At 41.5% G+C, this 17,500-nt stretch overlaps 1 protein-coding gene across 1 annotated transcript in view; it reads left to right on the top strand.

The window, feature by feature from the left end:
• The window catches only part of tenm1 (teneurin transmembrane protein 1), a 225,681-nt gene that overhangs the window by 106,300 nt on the left and 101,881 nt on the right, over nt 1-17,500 (top strand). The window contains exon 4 of the mRNA XM_037533313.1: nt 12,720-12,954. Coding sequence (XP_037389210.1) covers nt 12,720-12,954 — 235 coding nt within the window. The remainder of the gene's footprint in view (nt 1-12,719; nt 12,955-17,500) is intronic.

Genomic DNA, 17,500 nt, shown 5'->3' with positions numbered 1-17,500 from the left:
ACCATAAACAGAACCATTTAACCATGCAAAATGGTTCTTTGAGTGTTCCGTGTAGAATTGTGGTCTTTACTGAAGAACCCATGAAGAGCCAACCTTTTTAAAGAAAATGTAGTAGAGTGTAAAGTGGAATGTTCCCTTAAAGTACACACTTATAAAGATGGTTCTTCAAGGGTTCTTTAGAAAATGGTTCTGTATAGAACCATGGACACTTGAGGAACCCGCTACTTGATTAAAGCGCCTTTTCTTCTGATTTACTGATGATAAACCTGAACGTAGTAACCTCTTATGGTACAGCTAGCCTTTGTTTGAACTCGGGCTCAGCTGCTACAACTGGCCACCGATCTCCAAGACTGAGACGGTCATTAAGACTTTCTGTTGTTTATCCTGGGATTTGGCTGGACTGGCCAGATCTCCAGATAGAACCAGTTGGGACCAACACCACTTTCCAATTTAAGTTAATTATGTTGCCTACCGGCATGTCCAGCTGGACCCATCAGAGTAGAAGCTGCTGTGTGGCTTCTACTGGACATTCCCTCAGGGTCAGCAGCTATAATGGCTAATCAGTAGCTTTGATTTAAAGTATAATCACAGTCCTGACCTCATTTAACCCGTTAACCCTTTAAAACCCCAGCTTTATTACACGCCATCACTCATTATCCAGTCACTCCAGGGACATGTAGGTTACTATCTAGAGTTGTTTAATGTTTAACGTTATCACCCATTATTTAGCTCATTAGTTCGTTACGTTAGCGGCTACGTTTGCGTCCAGTTCCGCTCTATATTGACAGGTTTGAGTTTGCACTTCAGTTTTCTGACCAAAAACGTGGTAAAATGTAAAGGATGATTTTTTCGTCCTGCGAAACAAGACACACAAAAATACCACCATCTAACTCTCAATGCAGTCGTCTCCAATTCCACCCGCTCGTTAGGACTCCCCCAATCACACCATACTACCAGCGCTAGGAGGGTGAAGGCAGCACAGGCTTCCTCAGAGACCAGCCGCGAAACCAGCCGCCGCTGGTTCAGACGCTCGGAGAAAAGCGCTGACCGCCAGATCTGTTACATTAGCTGACAGACGCCTGCGCTGACCAGCATCGCCGCTGAGTGATGGGGGGGTAAACGGGGGGCCTCCCGGCTACGGAGGACTGCAGCATCACCAGGGATCGAACTCACGACCTCCTGATGCCACTCGGGGGGCATAGCACCATCAAATTCATAGATAAATTCATACGCGGTCAGTACCGTAGAGTGGATTAACGTTTTAGAATCGGCGAGATTTTATATTCATATAAAACCACAGCATGATGTCGTCACGGTGGAGTTAATGAGGCATCGGATGTCGTTCCCTCTATTAACCTTACCGCTCTGGCTAAATGAGGAAAAGCTTTTTTAATACCTTTATATCTGTTTAAGGTTTTCATTTCTTAAATGAGTAAAAAGACGTGGAGTCGATTTTTTTATGGAGTAAAACTGTTTTTCTGGATTAAAAGCTGTGGCCTGCATTTCGCCGCTGAACGTCAGCTCAGCTTCAGCAGATGCCTTTTAATTTGGCGACGGAAAACAGAAAATGATGAAGGTGTGAAATGTGGCCGTCATTTCTGTTTTAATGTTATTATTCCAGGAAAAAAATAAAAACAGATGGATGGATGGAATTTTTTTTAATAGAGAAAATCAGTATCAGCTCAACAAATCCTGTGTGTGTGTGGGTGTGTGGGTGGTTACCATAGCTGCGGAGTGCAGAGTTAGCCATGCAGGTAATTAACAGATCAGCTTGAGGAACATGGACTGGAAGTAAACAAACACACACGGTTTGTAAGAGACCACTAAGCGGTTTGTTAAAGCAGAAGAGAAATGCAGAATGTGAGAGAGTGCATGTGAGAGAGTTCAGCACAGACATGATTCATTTCATTGTCAGTGTGGTTCTGTTCAGCACAGACATGATTCATTTCATTGTCAGTGTGGTTCTGTTCAGCACAGATATGATTCATTTCGTTGTCAGTGTGGTTCTGTCCAGCACAGATATGATTCATATTGTTGTCAGTGTGGTTCTGTTCAGCACAGACATGATTCATTTCGTTGTCAGTGTGGTTCTGTTCAGCACAGATATGATTCATTTCATTGTCAGTGTGGTTCTGTTCAGCACAGATATGATTCATTTCGTTGTCAGTGTGGTTCTGTTCAGCACAGATATGATTCATTTCGTTGTCAGTGTGGTTCTGTTCAGCACAGACATGATTCATTTCGTTGTCAGTGTGGTTCTGTTCAGCACAGATATGATTCATTTCATTGTCAGTGTGGTTCTGTTCAGCACAGATATGATTCATTTCATTGTCAGTGTGGTTCTGTTCAGCACAGACGTGAATCATATTGTTGTCAGTGTGGTTCTGTTCAGCACAGACATGATTCATTTCATTGTCAGTGTGGTTCTGTTCAGCACAGACGTGAATCATATTGTTGTCAGTGTGGTTCTGTTCAGCACAGACATGATTCATTTCATTGTCAGTGTGGTTCTGTTCAGCACAGATATGAATCATATTGTTGTCAGTGTGGTTCTGTTCAGCACAGACATGATTCATTTCGTTGTCAGTGTGGTTCTGTTCAGCACAGATATGAATCATATTGTTGTCAGTGTGGTTCTGTTCAGCACAGATATGATTCGTTTCGTTGTCAGTGTGGTTCTGTCCAGCACAGATATGAATCATATTGTTGTCAGTGTGGTTCTGTTCAGCACAGATATGATTCGTTTCGTTGTCAGTGTGGTTCTGTCCAGCACAGATATGAATCATATTGTTGTCAGTGTGGTTCTGTTCAGCACAGACATGATTCATTTCGTTGTCAGTGTGGTTCTGTTCAGCACAGATATGATTCATTTCATTGTCAGTGTGGTTCTGTTCAGCACAGATATGATTCATTTCGTTGTCAGTGTGGTTCTGTTCAGCACAGATATGATTCATATTGTTGTCAGTGTGGTTCTGTTCAGCACAGATATGATTCATTTCGTTGTCAGTGTGGTTCTGTTCAGCACAGACATGATTCATTTCGTTGTCAGTGTGGTTCTGTTCAGCACAGACATGATTCATTTCATTGTCAGTGTGGTTCTGTTCAGCACAGATATGATTCATTTCGTTGTCAGTGTGGTTCTGTTCAGCACAGACATGATTCATTTCGTTGTCAGTGTGGTTCTGTTCAGCACAGATATGATTCATTTCATTGTCAGTGTGGTTCTGTTCAGCACAGATATGATTCATTTCGTTGTCAGTGTGGTTCTGTTCAGCACAGATATGATTCATATTGTTGTCAGTGTGGTTCTGTTCAGCACAGATATGATTAATTTCGTTGTCAGTGTGGTTCTGTTCAGCACAGACATGATTCATTTCGTTGTCAGTGTGGTTCTGTTCAGCACAGACATGATTCATTTCGTTGTCAGTGTGGTTCTGTTCAGCACTGATATGATTCATTTCATTGTCAGTGTGGTTCTGTTCAGCACTGATATGATTCATTTCATTGTCAGTGTGGTTCTGTTCAGCACAGATATGATTCATTTCATTGTCAGTGTGGTTCTGTTCAGCACTGATATGATTCATTTCATTGTCAGTGTGGTTCTGTTGTCTGGATTTGGATAGTCACTTTAGAAGTGGTACGATTTGATGTGCAGCTATGTGATTCAATTTGGCACATATGCGATTCATTTGTCTGATCATATGATTCGATTCAGCAGAGGTGTGAGTTTAGCAACTATACGATAGACTATAGTTAAACTTACTCAGGCTGTGGAATAGGAGAAGCAGAATAAAGACAGATGTGACTACATTACATAGTTCAGTTTTATTTCAGTCGACTTTCAAAGTGGAAACTTTTTGTCTTGGAAGTTCAAACTAGATTCAGGCTGCATCGACTGCTGGATTGATTTCTTGATTCAGATCATATTTCTTTGCACCGCTGATGTAAATATGAAGCGTTTATTGGCTGCGTTTATGGATGCGTGTGTGCATGCGTGTGTGAAAAATGAATACATGAATACATCATCATAAAACAGAGCTATGAATCTACCTTCACACAAATCTACCTTAACTTACCCCAACATCACCCCCATCACACAAACACACACACACATTTGTCTTGCTATACATATGAGGATGTCCATAGGTTTCTATTGATTTTTGTGTTATGGCAGCTAAATAATACTACACCTAAACCTAACCTTAACCTCAGGACCCAAAATGCCCTCACTTGAGCAAAAATATCATATAGGCTAAATATATATGATATATATATTTACTAAAATATATATATCATATATATAAAAAAAAAGCTTTATAAATTATCATAGTGAGGGACATGGGGTCCTCACAAGTATAGCACTACAAGAACACACACACACACACACACACACACACTGAGCACTTTATTATATATGCCTACTTCTTTCTGCGCTCACTGTCCACTTTATCAGCTCCACTTACTGTATAGCTGCACTCTGTAGTTCTACAGTTACAGACTGTAGTCCATCTGTTTCTCTGAAACTCTGTTACCCTGTACTTCAGTGGTCAGGACCCCCATGGACCCCCACAGAGCAGGTGCTATTTGGGTGGTGGATCATTCTCAGGACTGCAGTGATGCTGACGTGGTGGTGGTGTGTTTAGTGTGTGTTGTGCTGGTACGAGTGGATCAGACACAGCAGTGCTGCTGGAGTTTTTGTGCTTGACCCTCATTTGCGGTAAAGCCAAACATTGTATAGTGTGTAATCCGAGTCGAGTCTCAAATCACTGAGGTGAGAGTCCAAGTTGAGTCTTTGAGGTGAGAGTCCGAGTCGAGTCTCGAATCTCTGATGTTCGAGTCTGGAGTTATGAGCCTATGGAGAGGGGCTGAGATACACGTCATCTGCCTCTCACCGGACAAGCTGCTGGATTCGTGTGTCCGTCTACATTCTGTATGAAACAGACTGACAGGCACTCAGGAAATCACTGAGGACTGACCGGCACGCCGGACACCTTTCATTCTTCATTCGGTCCACATCGGAGACTCGTGTGAAATGGCGTCAGAGAGTTTCCAGCTGCTGGAGCTGCTGCAGCGAGTTTGGAAAGTAGTGCTGAAGTTAGTGGAACAGTTTGATATGAAGCCTATGAGGACCTTTAGAGGAGGATATAAGAAGGTATAAACACATCGAGGAAAGCACAGAGGGTTCAGACTATTGATCGGGTGTTTATATCGAGGTACTAATAGGTCAGTGTGGATTGTTTGTTTACACATGCGCTTGTAAAACATGTTTATTCTGCCTTTATGTGCTCGGGCGTCTCACTGCCATCTGACTTTGCGCCTCAGTGCGGCTGATTGACTGCGTGTGCTGTGATGTGTGAACGCAGCCAGCTGTTGGAGGTGCAGATGCTTCGGTGAAAAACACCTCGCCCGTCCTTCTGGTGTCACCAGCACAGCTGTACACACACAGCTCTCCTCTAGGAGTGTTTTGACATGAGAAGAGAAAAGAAACGAGGACTTTGCCTTTAGAATTACATAAAACTTGATGTGTGAGATGTAAACAGTGATTCAAAGGCTGCGTTCACATTACAAGCCTTGTTGCTCAATTATGTGATGAACCGGCCTGAAATGACCCTCATGAGCTCCTCCTACTCAGTGATGTCACGTGACTGAATCACTGCATCATCAGCACAAACTAACGAGCAGAACGAGCTTCGCTGAGAAGATCATTAACTCTGATCAGCTCTCAGCTTCATTATTAGAGCCAGACGGAGGAGAAAAAGGTGAGACGAGCTGCTTTTCCATTGGCTTTAACTTCTCTTACACTGCTGCCATGGTAACACTGAAAGACGGTGTTTTTATGTTTGCCGTCGTTTTTGTCACTGTGATTTTACCACAGGGAAGGGTGTTGTTAGGCACTCAGCTTCACGTCATGCCTAAGGACACCCTTTAATAAAGGTGGTAAAAGCACTGTAACATTGCTTATGGCTTTAATACGACATGCAGTGGATCAGGCAAAATACCACACGCTATCTTTCCGTACTTTTCCTGTAGGCTATTGCGAAACCGTCTTCTAAAGGCTGAGCAACAGTCTTGGAACAGTCTGCTTGGTGTCGGAAGTTTCAGGCCTAATGTAGCTAATAAGTAATAGAGACATTCTCATCAATTAGAATCGTGCTACCTGCATGGTTTGCATCTCTCAAGTAGTTAATCTAGTACATAAAAACAGTAGCAACCACCTGTAACAGTGACGTTTGAGTGAAGGGGATGGACACAGGATAAACAGAATAAATAATGCAGGAAATAAGAAGCAGTGCCAAACATGAGCGAAGCGAGTGGTGACAGTGGCGAGTGGTGGTTATAAATAATATTCAGATATCAAACCCAGTACATCCTGAGATATTTATTTATTGTGTTTTTTTTTTTTTTTTTTTTGGTTTGAACTCTTATTTCTGATTGGATGCAGAGGGGAGAAATTCTTCTGCTGTCAAATAACGGCTGGGCTGCGCGTCAGAAAGAGATGAAGGATATTTGTCAGAATTTGTCATGAATGTGTTATAGATGGTAATATCATATCCTCAGTGGTGATTAGATTATGGGCTGCAGTGTAATATTACTTACTCTGATAGAGAAAGGCAGGAAATTGAATTGTGTAAATTGTGCCCAGCGAGGCGCATTGATTTTCATAAACTCGCATTCAAGCAAGACCGATGTGTGATGATTTATGAAAAAAGCAAAATGCGCGTCTCCCCTTTAACACAAGGCTGTGAAAAAGTCCGAGCGCCTACATTTAGGCATTCGTTTACTTAAACAGAACAAGCCCGTCCCGGATCTGGCTCTTCCCAGACTGGACCCTGCGCATGTTTTTCCTTGTTTGCGGATTCAGTGCTTTCGTGCGTTGATCTGCAGTGATGTTTCAAGAAAAGTCATCAGAATATTTTCTAGAAATGACTCGATGTGTAACATCAGATGTGGACGTCTCCTGTTTGGCTGTGCAGAGGTTTTTTGGAACTGATGTTTTGGTTCGTTGGTGTGAATATGAAGGCTGAAGAGCATCTGAAAGAAGGGGAGGATGTTTAATATGTTGATCACGTGTCTCTTTGTTGCATTGGCCAGATTCACTTGCCTGAACTTCAGCTCTGCTCCAAGTTTTTGATGCATTGCATCCCCCAAATACAGCTTGCCGGGCCTGTCAGGAACTGCCAGGCTGCAAGTGATGGAACCAACGCTTCCTATTGGAAAAGGATGGGATCCACTGCGGCTTGTCGCCGTGCTGGACTGAGATAAATGCAGCGTCAGTAAGTCGAGCTTTAGTTGCCTATTGTGGGCACATTACATGAACGCGGGCACGTACAGCTGCCCTCTGCGTTTTGAGGCATTTGCCAGTAAATGGTGTGTGAACGACTGGTGAAACGTACACAAAGCTGAGCGCTCTGCAGAGTAACACTGTGTGTGTGTGTGTGTGTGTGTGTGTCACCCTCTTCAGCCTTGCTGCAACAGTCAAAGGTGTACGCAGTGGATTATGTGGGCCAGTCACTGTTGCCATGGAGACCAGCCAGGGTTAATGGTCCTTCACCATCCGTGTGTGTGTGTGTGTGTTTGTGGCTTGGCTCACATTTACTGTTGCGTGTGTGTGTGTGTGTGTGTGTGTGTGTGTGTATGATGCAAGCCGTGTTTTTTGGCTTCTTGTGGTGTGTTTGCCGCCTCCGCAGAGCAACACCTGAGACATTTGTGCAGCCACTCAAAGTAAGGTTCTATACAGAGCTGTGCGAAAGTCAAAGACCATCGTTCTTCGTTGATTTCCAGCCTAAAGAACCGTTAAGTACAAATTGTTTGTTTTTCTATGTGAGGAAAAAAAAGAAGTTGTGTAAAAATGTCAACATCTAAATCTAATCTCAGTCAATTTTCCCCTTCATTCCAGCTTCCGTTCTACTCAGGAGACTCACTTTCAGCTCCTCAAAGAACCTGCAGACACGCCTCCAACGTTCAGTTGGTTGATGATTTTCTGAAGTAACCAAACCCATTCAGTGGTGCTGAGGTCTGGACTCTGGGGCGGTCAGTCCATCGTCCAGCTTCTTTGTTTGATGTGTCCGTCTCCTTTTCTCAGCGAGGTTCTTCTTGATCAGCTACACGTCCTTTCAGACCCACAGCGCTGAGTGGTCTTCTCACAGTGGGAGTTCTCTGGGATTAGAGCAGCTCCGCCTGCTTTTAAAACTGAACAAATGGGATAAATGGAAATACACGATGTTTTTGAGAACAGTGGACATTACAGAATCAAACGTGCCACCACTTCACTGTCCATCTGTTTAGTCTGTATTCACTGTATTTTAGCCCCTTAAGATGCCAGGTCCCACCGGCAGACCCAGCAGTGTTATTCCACACTCCTATAATCTCAGAATAGCTCAGCCAGTTTGCACTGACGTCCCTATAGTCACTGAATAATGAGCCTTAATGTGTAATAAAGGTGGAACTTTAAGGGCTAAAGGGAAACGTATAGTTGTAGCTGCATGTAAATCAGTATGTAAGTAAAAATCAGTACATCTGCTTTAGTATTTATGTACAAGGATTGCCGTTTGCACAATTTTTAGAATTTTTCATTGTTATTTTCTATTTTGTTTGCTGTTATTTACAAAGACTCTGAAATTAACTTTACTGATTTGATGAAAAAGGGTCACTGTAAACACTTTAGGGCTGTTAGCGATTTATATATATTTGTATTTATTATCACATTTCCTCAAAGATCCTAACAATTTGTGAATTGATAATCATTGACAAAAGTCAGATTTAAAAAAAAAAAGGAGTTAAACTAAATTTACAGAATGAAAAGCTAGAAAAACCTCACGTTTTCAGACTACAGGGTGATTGGCAGTGGTGTAGCCACTTTTTAAGCTTTTATTTGATTTTAATTCTGGGTCTTCAAATCTGTGCAAGGTATCGAATGTTGGGGGTAAAGTTCACTGCAGTAACCATGTTGAGCTTATAAATAAGCTAATTGTCCAAAAATTGGTTTGAAGGATCAGCATAAACCTGCGATTTTAAGGGGTTGATGTCAAAACTCGGTCTGATTGTCACGGTTGGCTCCTTTGTTTTGATCTTCCATGTGCATTTGTTTTGGTTTTCAAGTCCTGCCCCTTGTTTGGTTACTCCTCCCCTGATCGTCTCCACCTGTTTTCCGCCTGTCCCTCGTTATCCCTGTTGTAAGCCCTGTGTTTGCACTTGCTCTTTGTCCTTGTCCTGTTTGGATCTTTATTTGTAGTTTGAATTGTCGTTTGACGCGTTATGTCGGTCCACCCTCAACTGGGTGTAGATTATTGGAACCTGGACTTTCTGGACTGTGACCCTGGATTTGCCCTTAATAAATCTGGCTTATCTCAGCACGTGCGTCCGCCTCCTCGCTCCACGTCACACTGATGTTATTTCTACAGTTGATTTTACAGTAAAATTTACTCGCATGACAGATTTGGGCTAAAATTAGGAAGACATTCCTAATTTGATAGTATTAGTAATTTGATAGTGATAGTATTACTTTCCTGCACCTCCACATGCACAAAACTTAATTTTATTAATTACTTGTTGTGAAATTGTAGAATTACTTCACATCTAGAAACCAAGCATCATTTTTTTTTTAGAATTAGTTTACCATCATATTACCATATCATTACCATATCATTACCCATCTGTAAAGTGCTGCTACTAATCTTCTAATAGTGCTTCAGTCTCTCTTTCGTTCCTCGTCTCTTTCCTGATTGCTTTGTAAGCCAATCAGATTAAATTTTTGTTTTTCCTTCTTTTCTTCTCTCTCTGATTGTTTCCTGTTGGCTTCTGTAACCGTGTAAGACGCACGCTGTTGGGCTAATGATCCGGCCTTCCCCTCGGTGCTGAAAGAGTGTGTGTCCGGCTTCGGATCAATTTATGATGGACGTTTGATTGCATTAGCGTCAGACGTCTGATCGCGTAACGGCTAAAGCCTAATACATTACTATGGACCAGAAGACGAGTAAATTTAATCTCCAAAACAATTTGAATCAATCTAATTCAATTCCAGCTCCGCGGAGGAAATGTAGAAAGTGTTTCAGTCGGGCGCTCGCTGCTGTCCGGAGTTAGCATGAGTCCTGCTTTTAAAAGCTCTCTGACCTCTGCTGCCGCTCTCTGACGCGGTCAGCCTCCTCTGTTTTAACACATATTGTGGATTCGTTTTGCAGAGCAGTTAAAGTGAGGGAATTAGATGTGTAGTCTATAGCACGCTAACACTGGAGCTTTGCTAGGCCACAAGTTTGGAAGAAAGGAATGAAAGAAGGACAGTTAGGGAAAGAAAATAGGCATTTTGGATGTGGAAAAAAAACAAAAAGCCATTTAGATTAAATTTTGCCGTATTTACAGCCCATTTACGGCAACAAAGCTCTTTTCAGTTAACTTTTCTTCTATGATTTAATAAAATCCAACACACATCCATCAGTTTAGCATATAGCAGTTTGGCCCCGCCCATTCATGCTGAAGTTATGAGAAGTGTTTTTGTCTGTGTTGCTTTCGGAATGCGACAAGATATCAAACAGCTCATTTACATAAATTTGCATACAGTTTTGGCAAACATTCTAATGTTACAGTTTATATCACAATACCTACATTTAGAGTCGGTAATTCATTCAGTCTAATGAGAAACTGTAGAACAGACTCGGTTTATATCACAATACCTACATTTAGAGTCGGTTATTCATTCAGTCTAATGAGAAACTGTAGAACAGACTCGGTTTATATCACAATACCTACATTTAGAGCCGGTTATTCATTCAGTCTAATGAGAAACTGTAGAACGGACTCGGTTTATATCACAATACCTACATTTAGAGCCGGTTATTCATTCAGCCTAATGAGAAACTGTAGAACAGACTCGGTTTATATCACAATACCTACATTTAGAGCCGGTTATTCATTCAGTCTAATGAGAAACTGTAGAACGGACTCGGTTTATATCACAATACCTACATTTAGAGCCGGTTATTCATTCAGTCTAATGAGAAACTGTAGAACGGACTCGGTTTATATCACAATACCTACATTTAGAGTCGGTTATTCATTCAGTCTAATGAGAAACTGTAGAACGGACTCGGTTTATATCACAATACCTACATTTAGAGTTGGTTATTCATTCAGCCTAATGAGAAACTGTAGAATAGACTCGGTTTATATCACAATACCTACATTTAGCGTCGGTTATTCATTCAGCCTAATGAGAAACTGTAGAACGGACTCGGTTTATATCACAATACCTACATTTAGAGTCGGTTATTCATTCAGCCTAACGAGAAACTGTAGAACGGACTCGGTTTATATCACAATACCTACATTTAGAGCCGGTTATTCATTCAGCCTAATGAGAAACTGTAGAACAGACTCGGTTTATATCACAATACCTACATTTAGAGCCGGTTATTCATTCAGCCTAATGAGAAACTGTAGAACGGACTTGGTTTATATCACAATACCTACATTTAGAGTCGGTTATTCATTCAGTCTAATGAGAAACTGTAGAACGGACTCGGTTTATATCACAATACCTACATTTAGAGCCGGTTATTCATTCAGTCTAATGAGAAACTGTAGAACGGACTCGGTTTATATCACAATACCTACATTTAGAGTCGGTTATTCATTCAGTCTAATGAGAAACTGTAGAACGGACTCGGTTTATATCACAATACCTACATTTAGAGTCGGTTATTCATTCAGTCTAATGAGAAACTGTAGAACGGACTCGGTTTATATCACAATACCTACATTTAGAGTTGGTTATTCATTCAGCCTAATGAGAAACTGTAGAATAGACTCGGTTTATATCACAATACCTACATTTAGCGTCGGTTATTCATTCAGCCTAATGAGAAACTGTAGAACGGACTCGGTTTATATCACAATACCTACATTTAGAGTCGGTTATTCATTCAGCCTAACGAGAAACTGTAGAACGGACTCGGTTTATATCACAATACCTACATTTAGAGCCGGTTATTCATTCAGCCTAATGAGAAACTGTAGAACAGACTCGGTTTATATCACAATACCTACATTTAGAGCCGGTTATTCATTCAGCCTAATGAGAAACTGTAGAACGGACTCGGTTTATATCACAATACCTACATTTAGAGTCGGTTATTCATTCAGTCTAATGAGAAACCGTAGAACGGACTCGGTTTATATCACAATACCTACATTTAGAGCCGGTTATTCATTCAGTCTAATGAGAAACTGTAGAACGGACTCGGTTTATATCACAATACCTACATTTAGAGTCGGTTATTCATTCAGTCTAATGAGAAACTGTAGAACGGACTCGGTTTATATCACAATACCTACATTTAGAGCCGGTTATTCATTCAGCCTAATGAGAAACTGTAGAACGGACTCGGTTTATATCACAATACCTACATTTAGAGCCGGTTATTCATTCAGCCTAATGAGAAACTGTAGAACGGACTCGGTTTATATCACAATACCTACATTTAGAGTCGGTTATTCATTCAGTCTAATGAGAAACTGTAGAACGGACTCGGTTTATATCACAATACCTACATTTAGAGCCGGTTATTCATTCAGCCTAATGAGAAACTGTAGAACGGACTCGGTTTATATCACAATACCTACATTTAGAGTCGGTTATTCATTCAGCCTAATGAGAAACTGTAGAACGGACTCGGTTTATATGGTAATATAAATATCCTCTCTTTTTCTCTCTCTTTCCCCTCCAGATCTTCCCTCCAGTCCTGTTGCTCGTTTCTCCTTCAGGCCATTGCCCCCTCCTCCCCCTCCACCCCACGCCTGTACCTGTGTGCGTCCAGCACCATCCGCCGCCCCGGAGCTGATCCAGAGAAACACGCTGCCGGCCCGCGGACACCAGAGTGACCTGACGAAAACAGCGCAGGACGACGGCGGGCAGTCAGAAAACACCTGGGGTCTAAACAGCAACATACCACTGGAGACCAGGTCAGTAAATCCCCCCTTAAAAATGATGTACTAAAAGAAAATTCTGTTGATTTTTCAATATTTCTGTACGATTCAGTGTTTGAGATGTGAACATGATCCAGAGTGGTTTGGTGTGTGTCGCCATGACTACAACACTAATACGGACACTTTATTTGCTGTCCAACACCACCACTGAACCTACACTGAGTTTTATGTGGAATGTTGGGGATGGTAAATTAATGGAAAATCTTGAATAATTTTTCTGTGGGGACTATTTTGCCTCACAGCGCCCTGTATATTATGGATCCCTCCACCATGAATGGATGTCAGGTTCATTAAACAGTGTCTCAGTCATCAGGCAGTGAATTCATAACCATCGCCGGCAGGGACTTTCTGTGAGGGAGCTTTTAGAGGTGGACGTCTGGTTCCTATCAGCGCTACTGTGAACAACCCTCTGGTAGTTTCTGTGGAACAGAGAGTTTCACACCAAACTGCTCTGAATGAACTTTGTTCACAGCTTGGACGTTTGTTTTGAAAAGCCAGTAAAGCTCCTCCTGAATGCAGATGTGTTAACATATAAAACACTCTGCACCGTTTTCAGCACATTCTGTATGGATTCTGTTTGTGTGGGGGGAAAATTGTGTGGGTGTGACAGAGAAAGACAGATGGAGAATGAAAGAGAGAGAGAGAGAGATGGGGAAAAAAAACCAAAGGCAGTGTGATAGAGGGATGGCCAATTCTCTCCTGAGCGAAAGAGAGAAATGGAGAAATAAATAAAAGATGAGAGGAGGAAATCTTTGTGTTGAAAGGAAATGAAGCTGTCTGCTTTGGGACGCGCACACACACACACACACACTCGTCCTAGAAAAGAATTAAAGCTGTGTGTGTCAGTAGAGAAGTCAGTAGAACGTTTCGGAGTAGAATGTTTTAGCGGCTCAAAACAGCCACAAACATGTCTGAAATCAGATTTTACCCAAATCTGCTCCCAGTCAGTTTCCATAACTGCTTAATTACTAGCTGTGCATTCCTGTGTCACAGTTCGTTTCTATTAGCTAAACTGCTTGAAGGCCTGCCTGGGGTTGTAGCTGCTCTTGGAGCTGCGTTTTCCCACCCACAACCCTCAAACCATTCACAGTCAATTAGATTCAAACACCCTGATCACAAGTCCTGCATGTCTATGCAATACATCTCCCGGCATTCGATGCAGTTCATCATGATATTGTTATCCGTCAGCCTGAAAACTGGGCAGACGTTTCATGCACAGCCGCAGAATATAAAAAATGCAATGTTTCCATTGGAGTTCCACAGGGTTCTATTTTAGGACCACTGCTTTTCTCACTCGCTGTACATTTCTAAACTGCTTGAGGGCCTGCTTGGGGTTGTAGCTGCTTTTCCCCACCCACAACCATCAAACCGCTCACAGTCTATTCGATTTGAATACCCTGATCTCGAGTCCTACATGTCAGATTTATACCGGTGGGTTAAAGCAAAAGTTTAGTGAACAGTTAAACTTATAATGAAGAAGAAGACTCTCGCTGCCTTTTACCACATTATGTAGTTCAGCAGAAAAGACATGTTTCGTGTCCTGGATCAGCTCATCACAAGATCCTGGGTTATCAACTTGAAAACTGGGTCAACCTCTCACGCATAGCTTTAGAGTGGTTTAAATCATATTTGACAAACTGGCAGTTTCTAAAAAAAAAAAAAAAAAATTTAAAAACTGTAATGTTTCATTTGGAGTTCCCCAAGGTTCCATTGTAGGATCACTGTTTTTCTTTCTAGCAGGACACTTCTGCTTGTAGTGTCTTTTCAAGCTGCATCTCTCCACTAACAACCTATTAGATTTGAATATATAAATCACAAGTTCCCTATGTTTCTACATAATATGTTGGTATTGTTATCCATCAGGTGTTATCCAATCAGGTGTTCACCCTTTACCCCAAAATGTAACTTTTAGTGCGGCATTGACACACTTAATCGCGAGATCCTTTCAGGTACAGGTTTAGAGTGGTTTAAGTCATATTTGATAAACACGCAGTTTCTAAAAAAAACAGTTTTATTTGGAGTTCCACAGGATTCCATTTGAGGATCACTGCTTTTCTTTCTAGCTGTACATTCCTACAACATTCCTAGGATCGCTCCTGTTCTTTCTGGCGGTTTCTGAATGCCACTGCTCACCTGGCATGCTGTGTCACACAGCATAGCAACACGTAGCAGAGCGCTGTTATAGAATACCAGCAGGGAGAGCCGATAAAAGCCAGGTTCAAATTGACTGTTACTCTCTAATCAAATAGACTGAGTAAAATAAAGTGTTCAGCAACACTTCTTGTGCCTGCCATCCATTTACTACCTCTATACAGACTGGCTGCTTTTTAGCTGTAAGATTCAAGCTGAAGAAGGCTAGGTTAGCAAGGTGGGCTGAGGTGAAGGACCATTAGCCTCTATCTGTTTATTTAAAAGACTGGCTGCCTTCCTCTTTGTAAATTTCAAGCCAACTACTGTGGCTGCATTGGTCTCAATATGGCTTTAGTTTAATATATTAAAGGTAAAATGCTGCGTGGCTTGTTAAATATAATAGTTTCAAATATTTGGACGCTGCACGACATTGTAATTTTACAATTGGAGTTCCACAAGGTTCCATTTGTTCTCGATCTATAAAAAATAGAAACGAAAACACAGACTCACTTTGCTCTGCTTTATCTCAGCTACAGCTGCTTTTCCCACATTTCCAGCAGGAAACATTTCCGCAAAAGTGGAACAGTTTCTTGTAAAACGTCACTCAACGTTCAGTGTTTCACGAGACTGAATGCGCTTCTCATTCGCCAGCTTCTTGTACAAATTGTCGTGTTCTGCCTTAAATAGTGCCTGAGGAGAATGTAACCGCTGCTCTATTTAAGGTGGAATGTGAAAATTCACACGATAAGCTGGCGAACGAGAAACTTCAGTTTCGCAACAAACCAGCTGGAGTGATTATGAACACTAATCAGTCCATTGGTCTCCAAATTATCGATGTTCGTCTTAAATCTCTCTCTTTGCCGTTTCATAGCTACTAGCTGGGCGAGACTGTTGTCTGTGTTGCTATGATGACCAGCCGTCTGTGCTGATCTTCAGGGTTAAAGGGTGAATCAGCAGTTCTACATTAACTCCAACGTTTAAGACCATTTGTTGTTAAACTGTGTTGAAGGATCTGCAGAGCTTTATTTTACTGTAAAGGATTATTTTATTTTTATCTATTTTTACCTCGGTGATGGCTAACACCAAGTGTGCATAAACAAATGGGCTACCGCCTCTTCCTGAAGGTGGAGCTACGAGAGAGGTGTCCGATAAAGTGGACAGGGAGTGTATGTATAAACAATGTGCAAATATAAAGAATGCTTTTGTTACAAATACCTTAAATGAACTTCCCTGCAAACGAGGGAAACTGGCAAGAACCTTACTTGTTATCATATCATCTGAACGAATGCAAATCCAAGTCATTTTCTCTTCAGCTTCATACTGTGAGCTTTTGTTCCATGATATTTTTGGAAACCCAGCTTCAGTGAGGAAACCCTACGAAAAGTTGGCCTGTAATAATATGCCTTTAAGATTTAATGTTGGCAGCAGATTTCATTTGAATTTTGGATGTGTGAGAGCTACACAGGGGGCCCTCACTGAGAACTCTATCCCCTTTAGTTTTTAATTTTGGGTTAGGTATTTTAAGAACCCATTGCTCTGGGGGTTTTAGAAACCCTTCACAGGAATAAAGCTCCTCTGAATAAGAAGGAAGAAGATTATACAGTGCTTTATAAGTCAATAATAAGATTTTTATTTCAAATCAGCTCAAGACTTTAGGAAGCTGATGGAGGAGTGCTGAAACTCCAGCAACTCAAAAATCCTTTAATGCATTTTTCTTTTTAGATGCTACAAAGGTAGCTGCTGAACTTAGAACCAGGGAGTAAGGGGATGTGCAGTCGTCCAGTTGTTCAGACACTTTGCTCTTCCAGAGTCATTCGAGGATAAAAACTGGCCTGATATTCTTGAACTCTTTATGTGAAGTTCAGCGATTAAGCCGTGATTGAGTTTTATCCCGAGGTTTCTGGGGCAGGTTCCACATCAGCAGTGAAATAGATAAGTAGAAAGCACATTTACTCTGAGACACAGTTGGAGCCTCAGAACTTCTGCCTTATCCTCATTAATGCTGCCACAATTAATGTCCTGAAAACAACTGCACCTCAATTAACTTGATGTAAAATAGAGACACAAGGATAAAACGGAACCCGTGTGTTTTCTGGTCTATTGCTCAGATGGTCTGGGCTGGTGCTACAGGAATTTTAATGAGACAATTATCAGTTTTTATTTTTGTTACTCTCAGATTTGATGCTCAGGTCCTTTATTGACTTCTCCGTGTTTATCACTGTGCATTTCACTGCCTGTTTATTATGTAAATCACAGCCTTCAGTGATGAATGATATTCCGCGTTTATTGGTGTTCTGTTTGGTCTTTCCTGTATTTTGGGTATTGTCGAGTCTGAGTTGTAGGACCTTAAGTGGAGTTTGATGTATCGTACCCATCAAACGATCGCATTTTT

The sequence above is a fragment of the Pygocentrus nattereri genome, chromosome 23 (assembly GCF_015220715.1).
Source record: "Pygocentrus nattereri isolate fPygNat1 chromosome 23, fPygNat1.pri, whole genome shotgun sequence".
Classification (NCBI taxonomy): domain Eukaryota; kingdom Metazoa; phylum Chordata; class Actinopteri; order Characiformes; family Serrasalmidae; genus Pygocentrus; species Pygocentrus nattereri.
Note: the sequence above shows the minus strand (reverse complement) of the source record. Positions and strands in the feature narration are given on the sequence as shown.